The sequence below is a fragment of the Hyla sarda genome, chromosome 4 (assembly GCF_029499605.1).
Source record: "Hyla sarda isolate aHylSar1 chromosome 4, aHylSar1.hap1, whole genome shotgun sequence".
NCBI lineage: Eukaryota > Metazoa > Chordata > Amphibia > Anura > Hylidae > Hyla > Hyla sarda.
The window spans coordinates 274,372,021-274,385,652 of record NC_079192.1 but is presented as its reverse complement, the minus strand read 5'-3'; the positions used below and the strand labels follow the sequence as shown (position 1 = coordinate 274,385,652).

At 40.5% G+C, this 13,632-nt stretch overlaps 1 protein-coding gene across 1 annotated transcript in view; it reads right to left on the bottom strand.

Moving 5' to 3' along the window:
• KICS2 (KICSTOR subunit 2) overlaps positions 1-13,632 on the bottom strand; it is a 68,393-nt gene that overhangs the window by 43,191 nt on the left and 11,570 nt on the right. The window contains exon 3 of the mRNA XM_056574286.1: positions 8,220-12,700. Within this exon, the coding sequence (XP_056430261.1) occupies positions 11,890-12,700 (811 nt within the window). The 3' untranslated portion in view covers positions 8,220-11,889. The remainder of the gene's footprint in view (positions 1-8,219; positions 12,701-13,632) is intronic.

The following is a 13,632-nucleotide window of genomic DNA, read 5'->3' as shown; positions in this document are numbered from 1 at the left end:
CAGGAGAGAGCACAGAGGAGTCCTGTCAGACAGGAGAGAGCACAGAGGAGTCCTGTCAGACAGGAGAGAGCACAGAGGAGTCCTATTAGACAGGAGAGAACACAGAAATGCTATCAGACAGGAGAGAGCACAGAGGAGTCCTATCAGACAGGAGAGAGCACAGAGGAGTACTATCAGACAGGAGAGTAGAGAGGAGTACTATCAGACAGGAGAGACCGCACAGAGGAGTCCTATCGGACAGGAGAGAGCAGAGAAGTGCTAGCCCACCCTCACTTACTGGACTTTGTCCATGCCTGTGCTTATGCTTGGACAAAGCCATGATTTCTATAAAAAGAAAATTTTCTTATGAAGTATATTAGAAAGAAAACCTACAAATTGAGACTATAGCTAAGAATAACAGAAATATCTAATTTTTCTGAGTAATGTACAGACATTAAAAAAATTAAAAAAATGTAGCAGCAAACAGACTGCAAAATAGAGGGAAAAAAAAATTATATATATATATATATATATATATATATATATATATATATATATATATATATACACATACACACACACACACACAAAAAGAAAAGTACCTATATAAATATGGTTGCCAAACAAAATATATGCCTATCATGCCTAATAGATTGTCAATCAAAGCTATGTTAAGTCTACCAGACCGGAAAAGAGAAAGGGGAAAAGAGGGGATTGGAACCATGGGGAGGAAAAGAAAGGGAAGGGGGATGGAAGGTGGGGGGAGAAAAAAGGGGGGCTCAGTCAGACCATTCCAGGGGGATGAACCGTGTACATAAAAGGCAACACAAAAAAAGTTAAAAAAGGTATGATGTAGAAGTTCATCCACCACTTCTTTTAAACCATGGTACGTATCCATATCTGAAAAAGACAAGAAAAAAGGGAGGGGGGAAAAAAAAAAAGGGAAAAAAGAAGAGGAAGAGAGAAGAAAGAAACAGACAGGAGAAAAGGAAAATTATATTAGATAGGTTAATGTTTTGCTGAGATGTACAACATATAAAAGGTTTTTGTATCTGACTTGTAAATTTACATTTTTGCTACCATTGGTAACTGAGGTCACTGTTTCTCCTCTTGGTGATTACATGAATAGTCAACAAATTGTTTGCTTGACCTAGAAACACTACAGTGCCCACTTTCTACCACCACCCCAGTCTGTGATAAACTTTCAATGGAATATTACAGTACACTGTCTGCTAAGCTCCACTGTTTCTATGATAAACATCCCATTTACCAACTTGCTTATAGGAAACCTGTCATCACTTTTATGCTTCCTGTTGATCGAAGTCATTAAGATGGTCCTCGGTGGCTTCTCCCTTCCCTCCTTTTTTGGGGAATAGGGAGGGATTTATCAATAAAGGTTGGTGAGGCAGGAAGAAGCCACCAGGGACTGACCCAATGGCTTGTGGTTCAAGCAGCATGAAAGTGATGACAGGTTCCCTTTAAAACTGAGGTTTGCAGACATTGAGATGCACAAATTGATAGAGGCACAATTGTTTTTTTGTGAATGGGAAGCAACATTGAGTACCCACCCTGTTCCCCTCACCCATTTACCTCCTCACAAAAGCAGTTGGCAAACCCAACCCCATTCTTTTTTTAAACATTTTTTGAAACATTTGAAAAGCTTGTACAGACTTTTCTCGAACAGCTCTTTGCACAAAACACTAAAAAGTCTTTGTGCTTTTAATAGAATCTGTAATTATGTTTAGTATATAGTCTAATGTGCATAGTTTGATAGACACTAAGTCTTAGCAGGGGAGAATATAATTCCTATACTTGGAAGAGTAATTGATATATGAAGAGAGTGCATTAGAGAATTCTGAAACAGCATGCATCATAGAGGCGATTCATACTATATGAAAATAGGAGCGGAAGAAGCTTGTTTGCATATACTTTGCATATCACATTGACAAAGTCATTAGCATACAGACAGATTAAGGACAGCTGCCACACAAAAAGGAGAAACAGAAGATATGGTATTAACTAGATGTGCGTCTGGTTATGTGAGAGTTTACACCACTGATAATATGCCTTAATCATAGTATGACTGACAGTCATCTCCAGTATTTATAGGGCGGCATAAGGAAAGTGAGGATTTTCCCAGACCTTGTGCCAATCAAATATAATGTGCAGAAAATCATAGAATTCACTCTGTATTCTAACATAAGCACAGCTTTATATACAGTCATGGTGGTAAATGTTGGCACCCCTTAATTTTTTTTATGAAAATTAAGTATTTCTCACAGAAAAGGATTGCAGTAACACATTTTGCTATACACATGTTTATTCCCTTTGTGTGTATTGGAACTAAACAAAAAAAAGGGAGGAAAAATTAGCAAACTGGACATAAGGTCACACCAAACTCCAAAAATGGTCTGGGCAAAATTATTGGCACCCTTTCAAAATTGTCGAAAAATAAGATTGTTTCAAGAATGTGATGCTCCTTTAAACACAAGTGACAGGTGGGGGCAATATTAAAATCACACCTGAAAGTAGATAAAAAGGAGAGAAGTTCACTTAGTCTTTGCATTGTGTGTCTGTGTGCGCCACACTAAGTATGGACAACAGAAAGAGAGGAGGAGGGAACTGTGAGGACTTGAGAACCTAAATTGTGGATAAATATTAATCTCAAGGTTACAAGTCCATCTCCAGAGATCTAGATTTGCCACAGTTTGCAACCCATGACACTGTAGCTAATCTCCCTGGGCAGACGGAAGAGAAAAATTGATGAAAAAGGTGTCAACGTGGGATAGTCCGGTTAGTGGATAAGCAGCCCCAAACAAGTTCCAAAGATATTCAAGCTGTCCTGCAGGCTCAGGGAGCATCAGTGTCAGCGCAAACTATCCATCGACCGTTAAATGAAATGAAACGTTATGGTAGGAGACCCAGGAGGACCCCACTGTGTACACCGAGACATAAAGAAAGACTACATTTTGCCAAAAATGAACTTGAGTAAGCCAAAATCCTTCTGGGAAAACATCTTGTGGACAGATGAGACCAAGATAGAGCTTTTTGGTAAAGCACATCATTCTACTGTTTACTAGTTTTGAGCACGAATATTCGTAATGTGAATTTTTATCGTAAATATCGGGACTTGGCGAATCCGTGAATATTTAGACTATAGTGCTATATATTAGTAATGACTAATTTTTATGCAAATTTTCCATGCAAATTTTTGTTTTTTCACATGCAAATTTTCTCATGAAATAAAAGTGAATGAACATAGCGAATATGTGAATTTCGCGAACATAGGACGAATAATCGTCAATATATTTGCAAAATATTGTGAATTCGAATATGGCCCCTGCTGCTCATCACTACTGTTTACCGAAAACGGAATGAGGCCAACAAAAGAAAAGAACACAGTACCTACAGTGAAATATGGTGGAGGAAGTTTACATGAATAGCTAGCTAGCTCATGGCAGTATTATGGCTCCTTTTTGTATAGAGCCGCCATAAGGCCTCCGCAGAACTCTATAGTATCTCTGTATGTCTGATTGTATATCATGCGTAATATAATACAGGAGTATGAGTGCACTACTGTGGTAGATGTATACAATGACATTGGCTATCCCTCAACACTGATGTTAAAATTGAGACATTCGCCAGTATATCCTTGTATGAAGGACATACCAGAGCCTGCACACCAACGCCAAGGTTTCTTAAATGGCGTGGGACCTAACGCTAAACCTACCTTTGTGGGATAAGCATTTGGTCGACTCACAGCGTCCTCCCAGGTACCCTCCAGTGTGACCGAGCACACATACAATGGGAGGAGAGAGGCAAGCTGCAAACCCCACCTAAGTTGGTTAATATAGGTGCATGCCTGGAAGATATTCAAGACGCATTAACATATGGAGTTTACACACCTCCAAGTATAAAATTTAAACAAACAACAAAAAACGTGGTCTCAAATGGCTGGAGGTGCTCAACCCCAAATGCGGTTGTGCATTTATACTGGGGGAGCAGATCCTGCCCTTGTAGTCCGTTGCTAGGGGCGATCCCCAGCATAAAATGCATACAATGGAGGATGCCTGCAGCGGACTACAATAGAATTCTACAGCAGATAGACGGTGTGGATGTGTAACAATTAGAATACACTACAGGAATATGGGTGCACTACTGTGGTAGATGTAAACAATGACATTGGCTAATCCCTCAACACTGATGTTAAAATTGAGACATTAGCCAGTATATCCTTGTATGAAGGACACACCAGAGCCCGCACACCAACGCCAAGGTTTCTCAAATGGCACGGGACCTAACGCTAAATGTGTACCAAGCAGACAGCTAAAAAATTAAGATAACGTAAGGAATCAAAGACAAGATCCCCCCCCCCAATCAGCTTCTATACAAATTGTACAGAAAAACACATACAAATAAACATTTACACATGGGGTGAAAAAAGGTCATGCACTTTTTTTTTTTTTTTATATTTTCATTCTAGAACCAAAAGTGGCATATCTCCTTAAAAGGGTATTCTGCTATCAGATAATAGTTAAAATAAAACTAACCCCAAAATATAGCTTTCTAATATAATGTTATCACAAATTGTACTGGCTTCAGCAGGTTTTTGCTTTAATTACCTGACAGGAAGTAATGTAGTCCTTTCATTTTCAGAGTGGTGGTGTCTCACCAGCTCCCTGTCTCAGGAAGCATGGCGGGATCTCGTCTCTGAGCTCTTGCCCAGCCCCCTGCGTGATGGCACCAGCTCTGATTAGACACTACAGCCATCTCCATGTCATATTAGGGCTGAGCGGTATGAGCAAAAACGTGTATCACAGTATTTTATGTGATGGCGGTTTCACTGTATTTAACGGTGTTCCCCCCCATGTGACCTGGGCACCGCTTCTCTCCCAACACCCCCCCCCCCTCACAATTAATTATCAGCTGCACTGTCCCCACATCATGTCACCCGCGTACGCTCCTCTGCTCATCCTCCTATGAGTTGCGGGCCGCAGCGCTAGAAATCTGTACCACAAATAACGTTTCCCAGGCTGCAAAAATAAACAAAATAACTTTAACTAACCTGCCTACATTCCCCCGTTGCTCTGCTACCATCTTCACTGTCCTGCCCTGTGGTCCTCTTGCAGTTTCCTTGGGAGGGGAAAGTCACAGAGCCGCCAGCCTATCATCGGCCGGGGCGGGACATCGCTGCGGCCAGTGATAGGCTGAGCGCGCTGTCATGTATGCTCATTACATGACAGTGAGCTCAGCCTGTCAGCAGCCAAGGCGGGACATCGCTGCGGCCAATGATAGGCCAACGGCTGTCCGACGTTCCCATTCCCAGGACCGCAGCGGAGGGACCATGAGGAGGGACCACGTAAGGTAAGTTAAAGTTTATTTTGTTTATTTCTGCAGTGTTATTTGTAGTACAGATTTCTAGCGCCAGCGGGCCGCAAATCGTATGAGGATGAGCAGAGGAGCGCACGTCGGTGACATGATGTGGGGACAGATTATCTGCGCTGATAATTCGGGGGGGGGTGAGCAGAATAGCGCTCGAATGTGATGTCAAATATGATTAATTCCCCGATGAAGGGACAGCGTGCTGCGGCGGATAATTCACTCATTCGAGGGGGGGAGGGGCCCAACCAGTATTGCGGTATGGGCAAAATTCATATCGTGAGGGGAAAAAAAATAAAAAAAATCGGTATTAACCGGTATACCGCCCAGCCCCATGTCATATATACATTTATATTTTATTAGAGACTAGCTGAGTACACGGCATTGCCCTGCTTTTCCTTCCTAATCCTTGTTGGGGAGGAAAATAAACAAAGGAGGAAGCTTTTGAGTTCATATCCAGTCCTCATATATTGTTGTCATATCTGAACCCCATATCCCGACCTCCTATCACGTCCCAACCTCCTATCCCGTCCTGTAATATGTGTACCAGGTATTGAAATATCTCCATCCGTACAGAAGTTATGTGAGAACATACATTTCCCATTGATTTGCATGGAACTTTAAACAAAAACCTGACCCTCACAAATGGGGATAGTTAAGGGTTAAATTAAATATCCTATATTTTAAGTGGACATATAAGCAACATGTGACCAAGTATTATCGAAATATCTCCAGCCGTGTTAATATCTTTAGCCGTTTGGACGTGATGCTGGAACATACACACACATTGAGTTTTATATATATAGATTTATAGGGAGAATGAGGTGTGATTTTGCAGGCTTGCTGAGTGGAGAGAGCCTGCTGTGTAGAGCAATATATCTAGGTGGGAAACTGCCATGAGTCCTGTGGGAGGAAAGCAATGCATTTTGGAGAACGTGGTACTGAGCTTTTGTTCAACCAAGAAGCACAGTGATAATCTAGAATGGAAGAAACCTCATGGTGCCAGGACCTCACTGATATTGATGTTACAATCTGTCTGCCAGGAATATAGAGTACCTGTCATATCCCACCCAAAAAAGTTATGTTACTCAGTACCTAAAGGCTGTCCGGGCATGCTGGAAGTTGTAGTTATGCAACAGCTGGGGGCACCCTGCTTGGGAAACACTGGTCTATGTACAGGACAGGAGCTTCTTCAGGGTCCTGTACAGTACATGCAATGTCCTAAAAAAGTAACATGGTGTCAAAAGGAGCAGGTAACCCTGGTACAGGTAAAGTGTACAGAACATGTAATACCTCTCTGGACAGTAGGGGGGCACTACCAGACACCAGTCAGTGCATCCGCTTCAGTAATACAGGGGTTTTACCAGTGAATGCCCATTCTGATTGGTCAGTTCTTCCATCATTGACACGTTTCACCGATCTGGACTGTCCGTAATATTGTATGTTGAGTCTGGTTTCAACTTACAATGGTTCAGAAAAGACCATTGTGTGTTGAAACTATTGTATGTTGAGGCCATTGTAAGTTGAGGGATCACTGTATTCTCAAAGAAAATGTAAATTGTATGCCAGCTTAAAAAATCTATCACACTAAATCTGGCCTGGATAAAGGGCTGGTCTTTTTAAGACGATTCATGGTATTTTAATAAACCAATATTACAAAAGAGTATTAATAAAGTACTTTACACACTTTTCACCATTTTTTTTTTTTAAATAAACTATTATTTTGCTGTTAATGGAAAGTGATAATTTGGGGAGCCTGGTACACAATCTAATGATGCTACCTGTCCCCATAATGTAGAAATGAGAGCATCCGACTGAGTCACTTCAGAAAGGGATGCCATTCATTTACCATAACTAGTTCTCAAAGAGGTTCTGTCAGGTCTCCAGGGCCTCACACACCAACCCCAGACAGGTCAGGAGAACAGCGCTCCAATGCATTTCCCCAGATTGTGAAGCACTCTGGATAGTGTTGGAGCTGTATAAATATTTTGAATATCGTTAAATGACTGTACATATAGAGGCCATGAATAACTTGTGAATGCAGAAGGTTTCTATAATTATTATTTTTTTTTTTATAAACATCCTCATTCAGTTTGTCCTCATCCCAAAGATGTCAGAATAGGAGAATTTTTGATTTGCAGTTACGGTAAATAAATAGTACTGATACTAATGGTGCTCTCCACTAAAGTTGCCAGAGATGGGTCTCCAGCAGAAGACTATCCACTATCTCAGAGTGTCTGAATAGAGAATAAATACCTACAAGTCACAGATGGAAGACTACCAGCAAAACACTATACTGTGGCGCCACCTGCTGGTAGATACCTGCTATGACCCTGTAACGTTACAAACTGGAGAAAAGGAAACAATAGGGCACATTTATCAGCTGAAAAGCTGCACATGCTGAGATAATATACCATTATGAATGTGGTTCTGCAACATGTATACCCACAACTAGAGATGAGCGAACTTACAGTAAATTCGATTCGTCACGAACTTCTCGGCTCGGCAGTTGATGACTTATCCTGCATAAATTAGTTCAGCTTTCAGGTGCTCCGGTGGGCTGGAAAAGGTGGATACAGTCCTAAGAGACTCTTTCCTAGGACTGTATCCACCTTTTCCAGCCCACCGGAGCACCTGAAAGCTGAACTCATTTATGCAGGATAAGTCATCAACTGCCGAGCAGTTCGTGACGAATCGAATTTACTGTAAGTTCGCTCATCTCTACCCACAATGCACATGCAATGGCTTCTCATATCTGTGATATTTTAGCCACATTTACTGTTTTTGTGGCACAATATACTGCCCTGCATGAGTAAGGAGTGTCATATGGAGCATTATTTTTCGTGTGGACTCTCCCCCACCTTTGGGTCAATGGATTCCATATTTAATCAGCACACAGACTCCGCTTGATGCAGCCTGAATATCCAAGGAGAAGAGTGTGTGACATTTTGGCCCTCAAAGTGAGAGGGTGCGAGCAATGCAGAAGTCAGCACAGCACAGCTGCTGGGTACACAAAGAGAAGTTTAATATACAAAGTATATTTTACAATAAAACTTTAGGACTTATTTAACTGTAACTTAACTCACCCATCCTCCTTCTTGGAATACTTCTCCAAAGCTGCATTGATGCCAGCTTCATCCGCACCAAAGCTTCACCGGACATGCTGGGAGTTGTAGTTTTAAGGCACCCAGGTTGGGAAACACTGATATACAGACTCTCTATTTCTAGTTTAATGGGTGGTGTGAGAAAAAAATTATTTATTTAAATGGATTTCCTCATCTAAGACAATCATGGGAATAACCATAAGAATGCAGAAACCTGGAGTACAGAAGCCGTTTCCATAACTTCCACTCACCCCTAAAGGAGATATGGAAACAGTTTAGTACAGTTTACTTAGCTTTGGCTGCAGAAATTTGACAGTATGGGGTAAGTGAAGGGGCTGTTCTAGAGAAAGATGGGGTCAGCCTATTATTAGGCATTTATCTTATTTATGGCCGAGATGCACATACCTATTAAGTATTGCATAGGCACACTGGTGAAGACTTAGGTCAGAGAAATGGTTAATAATAACGATATCAAGTTTCTTAGGTTTGCAGATTGATTTTAATTCAGCAGCATACAGTATCTTAATCCCCTCCATTAGTGCAGATATTAATACCCGTTCCATTTTTAACATATTGCAAACATGTATATATTTTGTGAGCATGATCAAAATGTAAAGAGCGACATATCTTAAAAATAGGTCTTATTTTTTTTGTGGTCCTAGAAATAGAACCAATACATTTGCTTTCAAAGTCATGTAAAAATTATGGAATATTGGTTGGGAAGAAAAAATTAATCTAGTTTCTTCAGACACCCAACTAAGGCCACAACTCCATCTTCAGAGTTGTTCCAGTCACAAAAACATAAATATATAACTTAAGAGACTGTTTCCTGCATTGGGATAGCAGTTATCAGTAGAAATATACAGCAACTACTTAAAACCATGTTCTACAATACTGGTTGAGTACAGTAAATATACAATAAATTGGTTTTATTTCTATAGAGATGACAAAAAGATTGCACATTTTCCTGCAGCTCATATACTGATACTCAGATTGTGCTTTTATCCTCACACCAGAACCCTCCGTCAACTTGTCTGGACTGGAAAGGACAATAAATAGGTAGTTTAATCCCTTCACACATGATCTATAAACGACAAATCTCCCTCTGCAAAGCAATGTAGGAGGTAAAAACTCTGCCCAAATAGGTTGCCCAATGCATTCTTGATTGTACTTGTAAAAGTGCATATCCCAGGACAATCAGGTCTCATTATAGGGGTACTCCACTACCCCAGTGTTTGGAACATCCTGTTCCGAATGCTGGGTGTGGGCTGTGGGGGTCGTGACGCCACACCACGCCCGCTCAATGCAAGTCTATGGGAGGGGGCGTGGTGTAATGTCACAACTCCCCTATTCTGCACCCAGCGTTCGGAACAAAATGTTCCAAATGCTGGGCCAGTGGAGTACCCCTTTAAGACATGTGGACAGACAGGCCTGAGGGCAGCTACCCCTACAGCAACTGAAAGTTTCAATGTCCTAAATAGTCCACTGCTGATATAGCTAAATATAAGACACGAACATATAAATCAAAATTTGCTGAAATGCGGCATTGTAAAGTACAACAAAAAGTTATGGTTAAAATCACTGCAACCATATCCTTATGATTTTACCACTATAATTTATGTCACCAGCAATTGCAGTTGTGCACATGCAAAACAATGAAGCCGCAGGGATAGCAGAGAATTACTTACTGCCCTTGGCACCCCACAATAGACAAGAGAAAGCGTGAATCTTAACCATTAAGAGGAACTGAAATGACAATTTAGAAGCAGTCAAACACAGGCTCAAGGGCAGGAGGGAGTGGGGATTGGATTATTGGGCAGCACTGGGGAATGCCCTGTGGGCACCTGAAGGTTATTTGGATATTAAGAAACAAAAAAAACAAAAAAACTGTAAATTTTTCACAGTGCAGGATCATCAATTGGTGAAGATCACTGTGGCTGCTTCAAGGTCCTGTCTGGACTTGGTTATAGTTTTACTATGGGATTGCTTGGTGACATTTTGCTTGGGTTCACACCACATTTTTGCAATACAGTTCCCGTATCAGGTTTTTGAGAAAAACGGATTCCTCAAAACCTGACTAAACTGTATAAAAACGTGTGTACAAATTTTAATCCGTATACGGTTTGTAAAATGATGTCCAGTTGCATCCGTATACGTTTTTAACTTTTCACTCCGTTATGAATAAAGTTTCACTTATTTGATTGAAAATTCCAAGAAAAAAAAAACTGTGCAAAGTTAAAACCGTATGGAACTGTGCGCACATAAGGTTCTGTACAGTTCCCATTGACTTCCATGAAAAAAACAAACAAAAAAAAAAAAAACACGGATACGTTTTAATACGGTTTTTCACCCGGACCAATAACCGCAGTTTTGGGTACGGGGAAAAAAGAAAACTGACAAAACCGTACAGAATGCAAAACGAACACAACGGGATGCATATTTTAGAATATGGTTTTCAATACGGTTCCGTACAGTTTTCGAATTGAAATTGTATTGCGAAAAACGTGGTGTAAACCCAGCCTTATTTATTTTCACCCCAATCCTGATAGGATAAGACAGATATTATATAAACTGATAATACACTATGAGCAATAAAAACACCTCTACACCATAAGTGACTGGTCAATGTACAGGTCTCTTTGGATGATCTATTGCATTTCGTAGCTCTGCAGAACTTCAGGAATCTACCACTAAAACGTAGGAAACCATCAACAGCCCATAACCAGCTGTAAGGAGCAAGCTTAGTATAACTGTATAAAAGGTAAAGAAAACCCTTCCAGTATACCATTAATCCAAGGCCAGTAACTAACTTTCAGAATATGGAAAGGCACAAATACTTTACAGGGGTACTCCAGTACTTCAATATTTATCCCCTATGCGCAGGATAGCAGATAAGCATCTGATCGAGGGGGGTGGGGTCAGGTCTCTGGGACCCCTCACAATCTCCAAAACGGGCCCCGTATGTCCCTGCATGGAGCAGTGTGTTAGAATGCGTTCCAGGCATTTTCCACCAAAACTCCAGAGATACCAGAGTACAGCGATTGTGTATCTCCAACACGCGCTGTTCCATGCACAGGTAGAAATGGGGAGTCCAACCCCCCCCCCCCCTGCAATCAGATACTTATCCCTTGGGGGATGTGTTTTTAAGTACTGGAATAGCCCTTTAATGCAGTTTTTTATTTTTTGTTACCATTTTAAAGATATTTCTAACTAATAATCATTAACCAGACTGCCACAGACATCCAGTCGCTTAGAGCAATGTGCATGTTATTTTTTTTGTAGGTAGAACAACCTGCTATAACCTCTTGGACCTTTGCTTTCCCAGGTAAGTCAATATATGGGACAGGACTATGGGTTACCATTAACCTTTTTTTTTTTTTTTTTCTCCACAATAACTTGACTGCACTTTTGGCTTTCACCATTAGTTTTAACTTTTTGAGCCTGGCTTCAAGCTTGCATACACTCTGGAGGTTTTCAGAGACTGAGAAAGCTCATTTAGAAAAGATAGGAAGTGGGAGTCTCTCTCTGATTTCTTCGAATCAAAAATGACCACAATGGTAAAATGGGGCTCAGGTCGTGTCAGAAAATATGTACTTTGCACTTTGTCATCATAGAAGTGTACAATCTTCTCTAAAGTGTTTAGGTCTGAAGTCTTCTCAGTCATTATCATAATAACATTTGGCCAGTGAACTGCAGGTCTCTCAAGTGGTAGCGACACCACAGCAGGATATTGGTCAACTCCTTTAGGGGCTTCTCTGTAGGAATCCGGGTGATGGTACCCATGACCCTGAAAACTTTCAGATCCCCGGTTATCAAAGATTAAGGACACATTGACTGCATCGTATTTTCTAATGAAGCTGGATATTTTTCCAAAGTAATCCGGATTAGTTTTAGCAGTGAGGGTTTTCATCTCTGAGGTTTGTCGGCTTAGCGTTTCATGGAAGTAAAAGCTGAACTTAGCAAGCAGGATGTTTTTAAATTTCAGGAGCCATGAGAAAAGATGTGGTGGCTGCACCGCCTTCTGAGACTGTCCCCCAAAGAGATGTTTTTTGGTCTCTTTTTGTTTTTCAAATATCTGACCCCAGCTTTGGAGTTTAGTATGTGCATTGTGCAAGTTTACAAGGGACAATAGGAACTTCCACTCAAATATCAGGCTCTGGGCCTTCAAAAGGTGAACAAGAACATCGACTTCAAGCTGGAAACCATTTTCTAGAGGAGATAGTATAGGATGGTGAAACCTGCAACCCAAGAGAATGGAAAGAAAATGTACACAAGGATTACTCTAAGCAGAATTTTTGGCAACAAAGATTTTTTACACTGGCGATAACCATTGAAAGGATACAAAGTGCATAAATAAAAGCAATAGCTATTTATTGTAGATAAAAAAAAAATATATAATAATTGCAAAAAAAGAATTCAAAACAATTTATAACCCCTCAACGTTTGGTCAATTTTGTTGTCCTTTTCTCATCCCAAGCTTTTATACGTTTTTTTAAATTGACATAGCCATATGTACCTGTTGCTTTAAAAAAAAAATAAAAAAAAATAAAACTTTTCTTAGCGACACATCAAAAGTTTGATTGGTTGGGGTCTGGGACCGTTTGCTAGAATTAGCAGGGAGAGAGGCGCAGCTGACACAATCACATAGACTTACATTGTAAGTTTGTCTCAGCGTGCTCTTCTTCCGGATCATTCTAGTGATAGGTCAGGGTTTGGTCCCATATACAATATAAAATAAAAAGGAAAAAAGAAAAAAAAGCAACATTGAGTGTTGGAATGCGGGGTGGGGGGGGGGGGGAACCACACAATTCTACCTATTTAATTTTAGGTTTTCCACAAAAAAATAAATCTATAAATAAATACATTTTCAATTGCTCTGTGTCATGCATGAATAAGGGGGTGGACCCCAGAAACTTTGCGCCAGATCCTGACAATCTCCTGTGACATTTAGACCTGGGCTGAGAAATGTAAGTTTTAAGCTTTACTATAATCACCGAATAATAACCTCTGATCATAAATGGATATTTAAAACACTGATTTGTGATCGGAGGTTATGGTTCTGTGATTAGGTTTTCTGTTTTAACCTTATGACATATATCCTGTGGGAACTGGACCTCCTCTATAACTACATTGGTCTGAGTTTGGTGATTTCTTATTAGCTTTACTAACA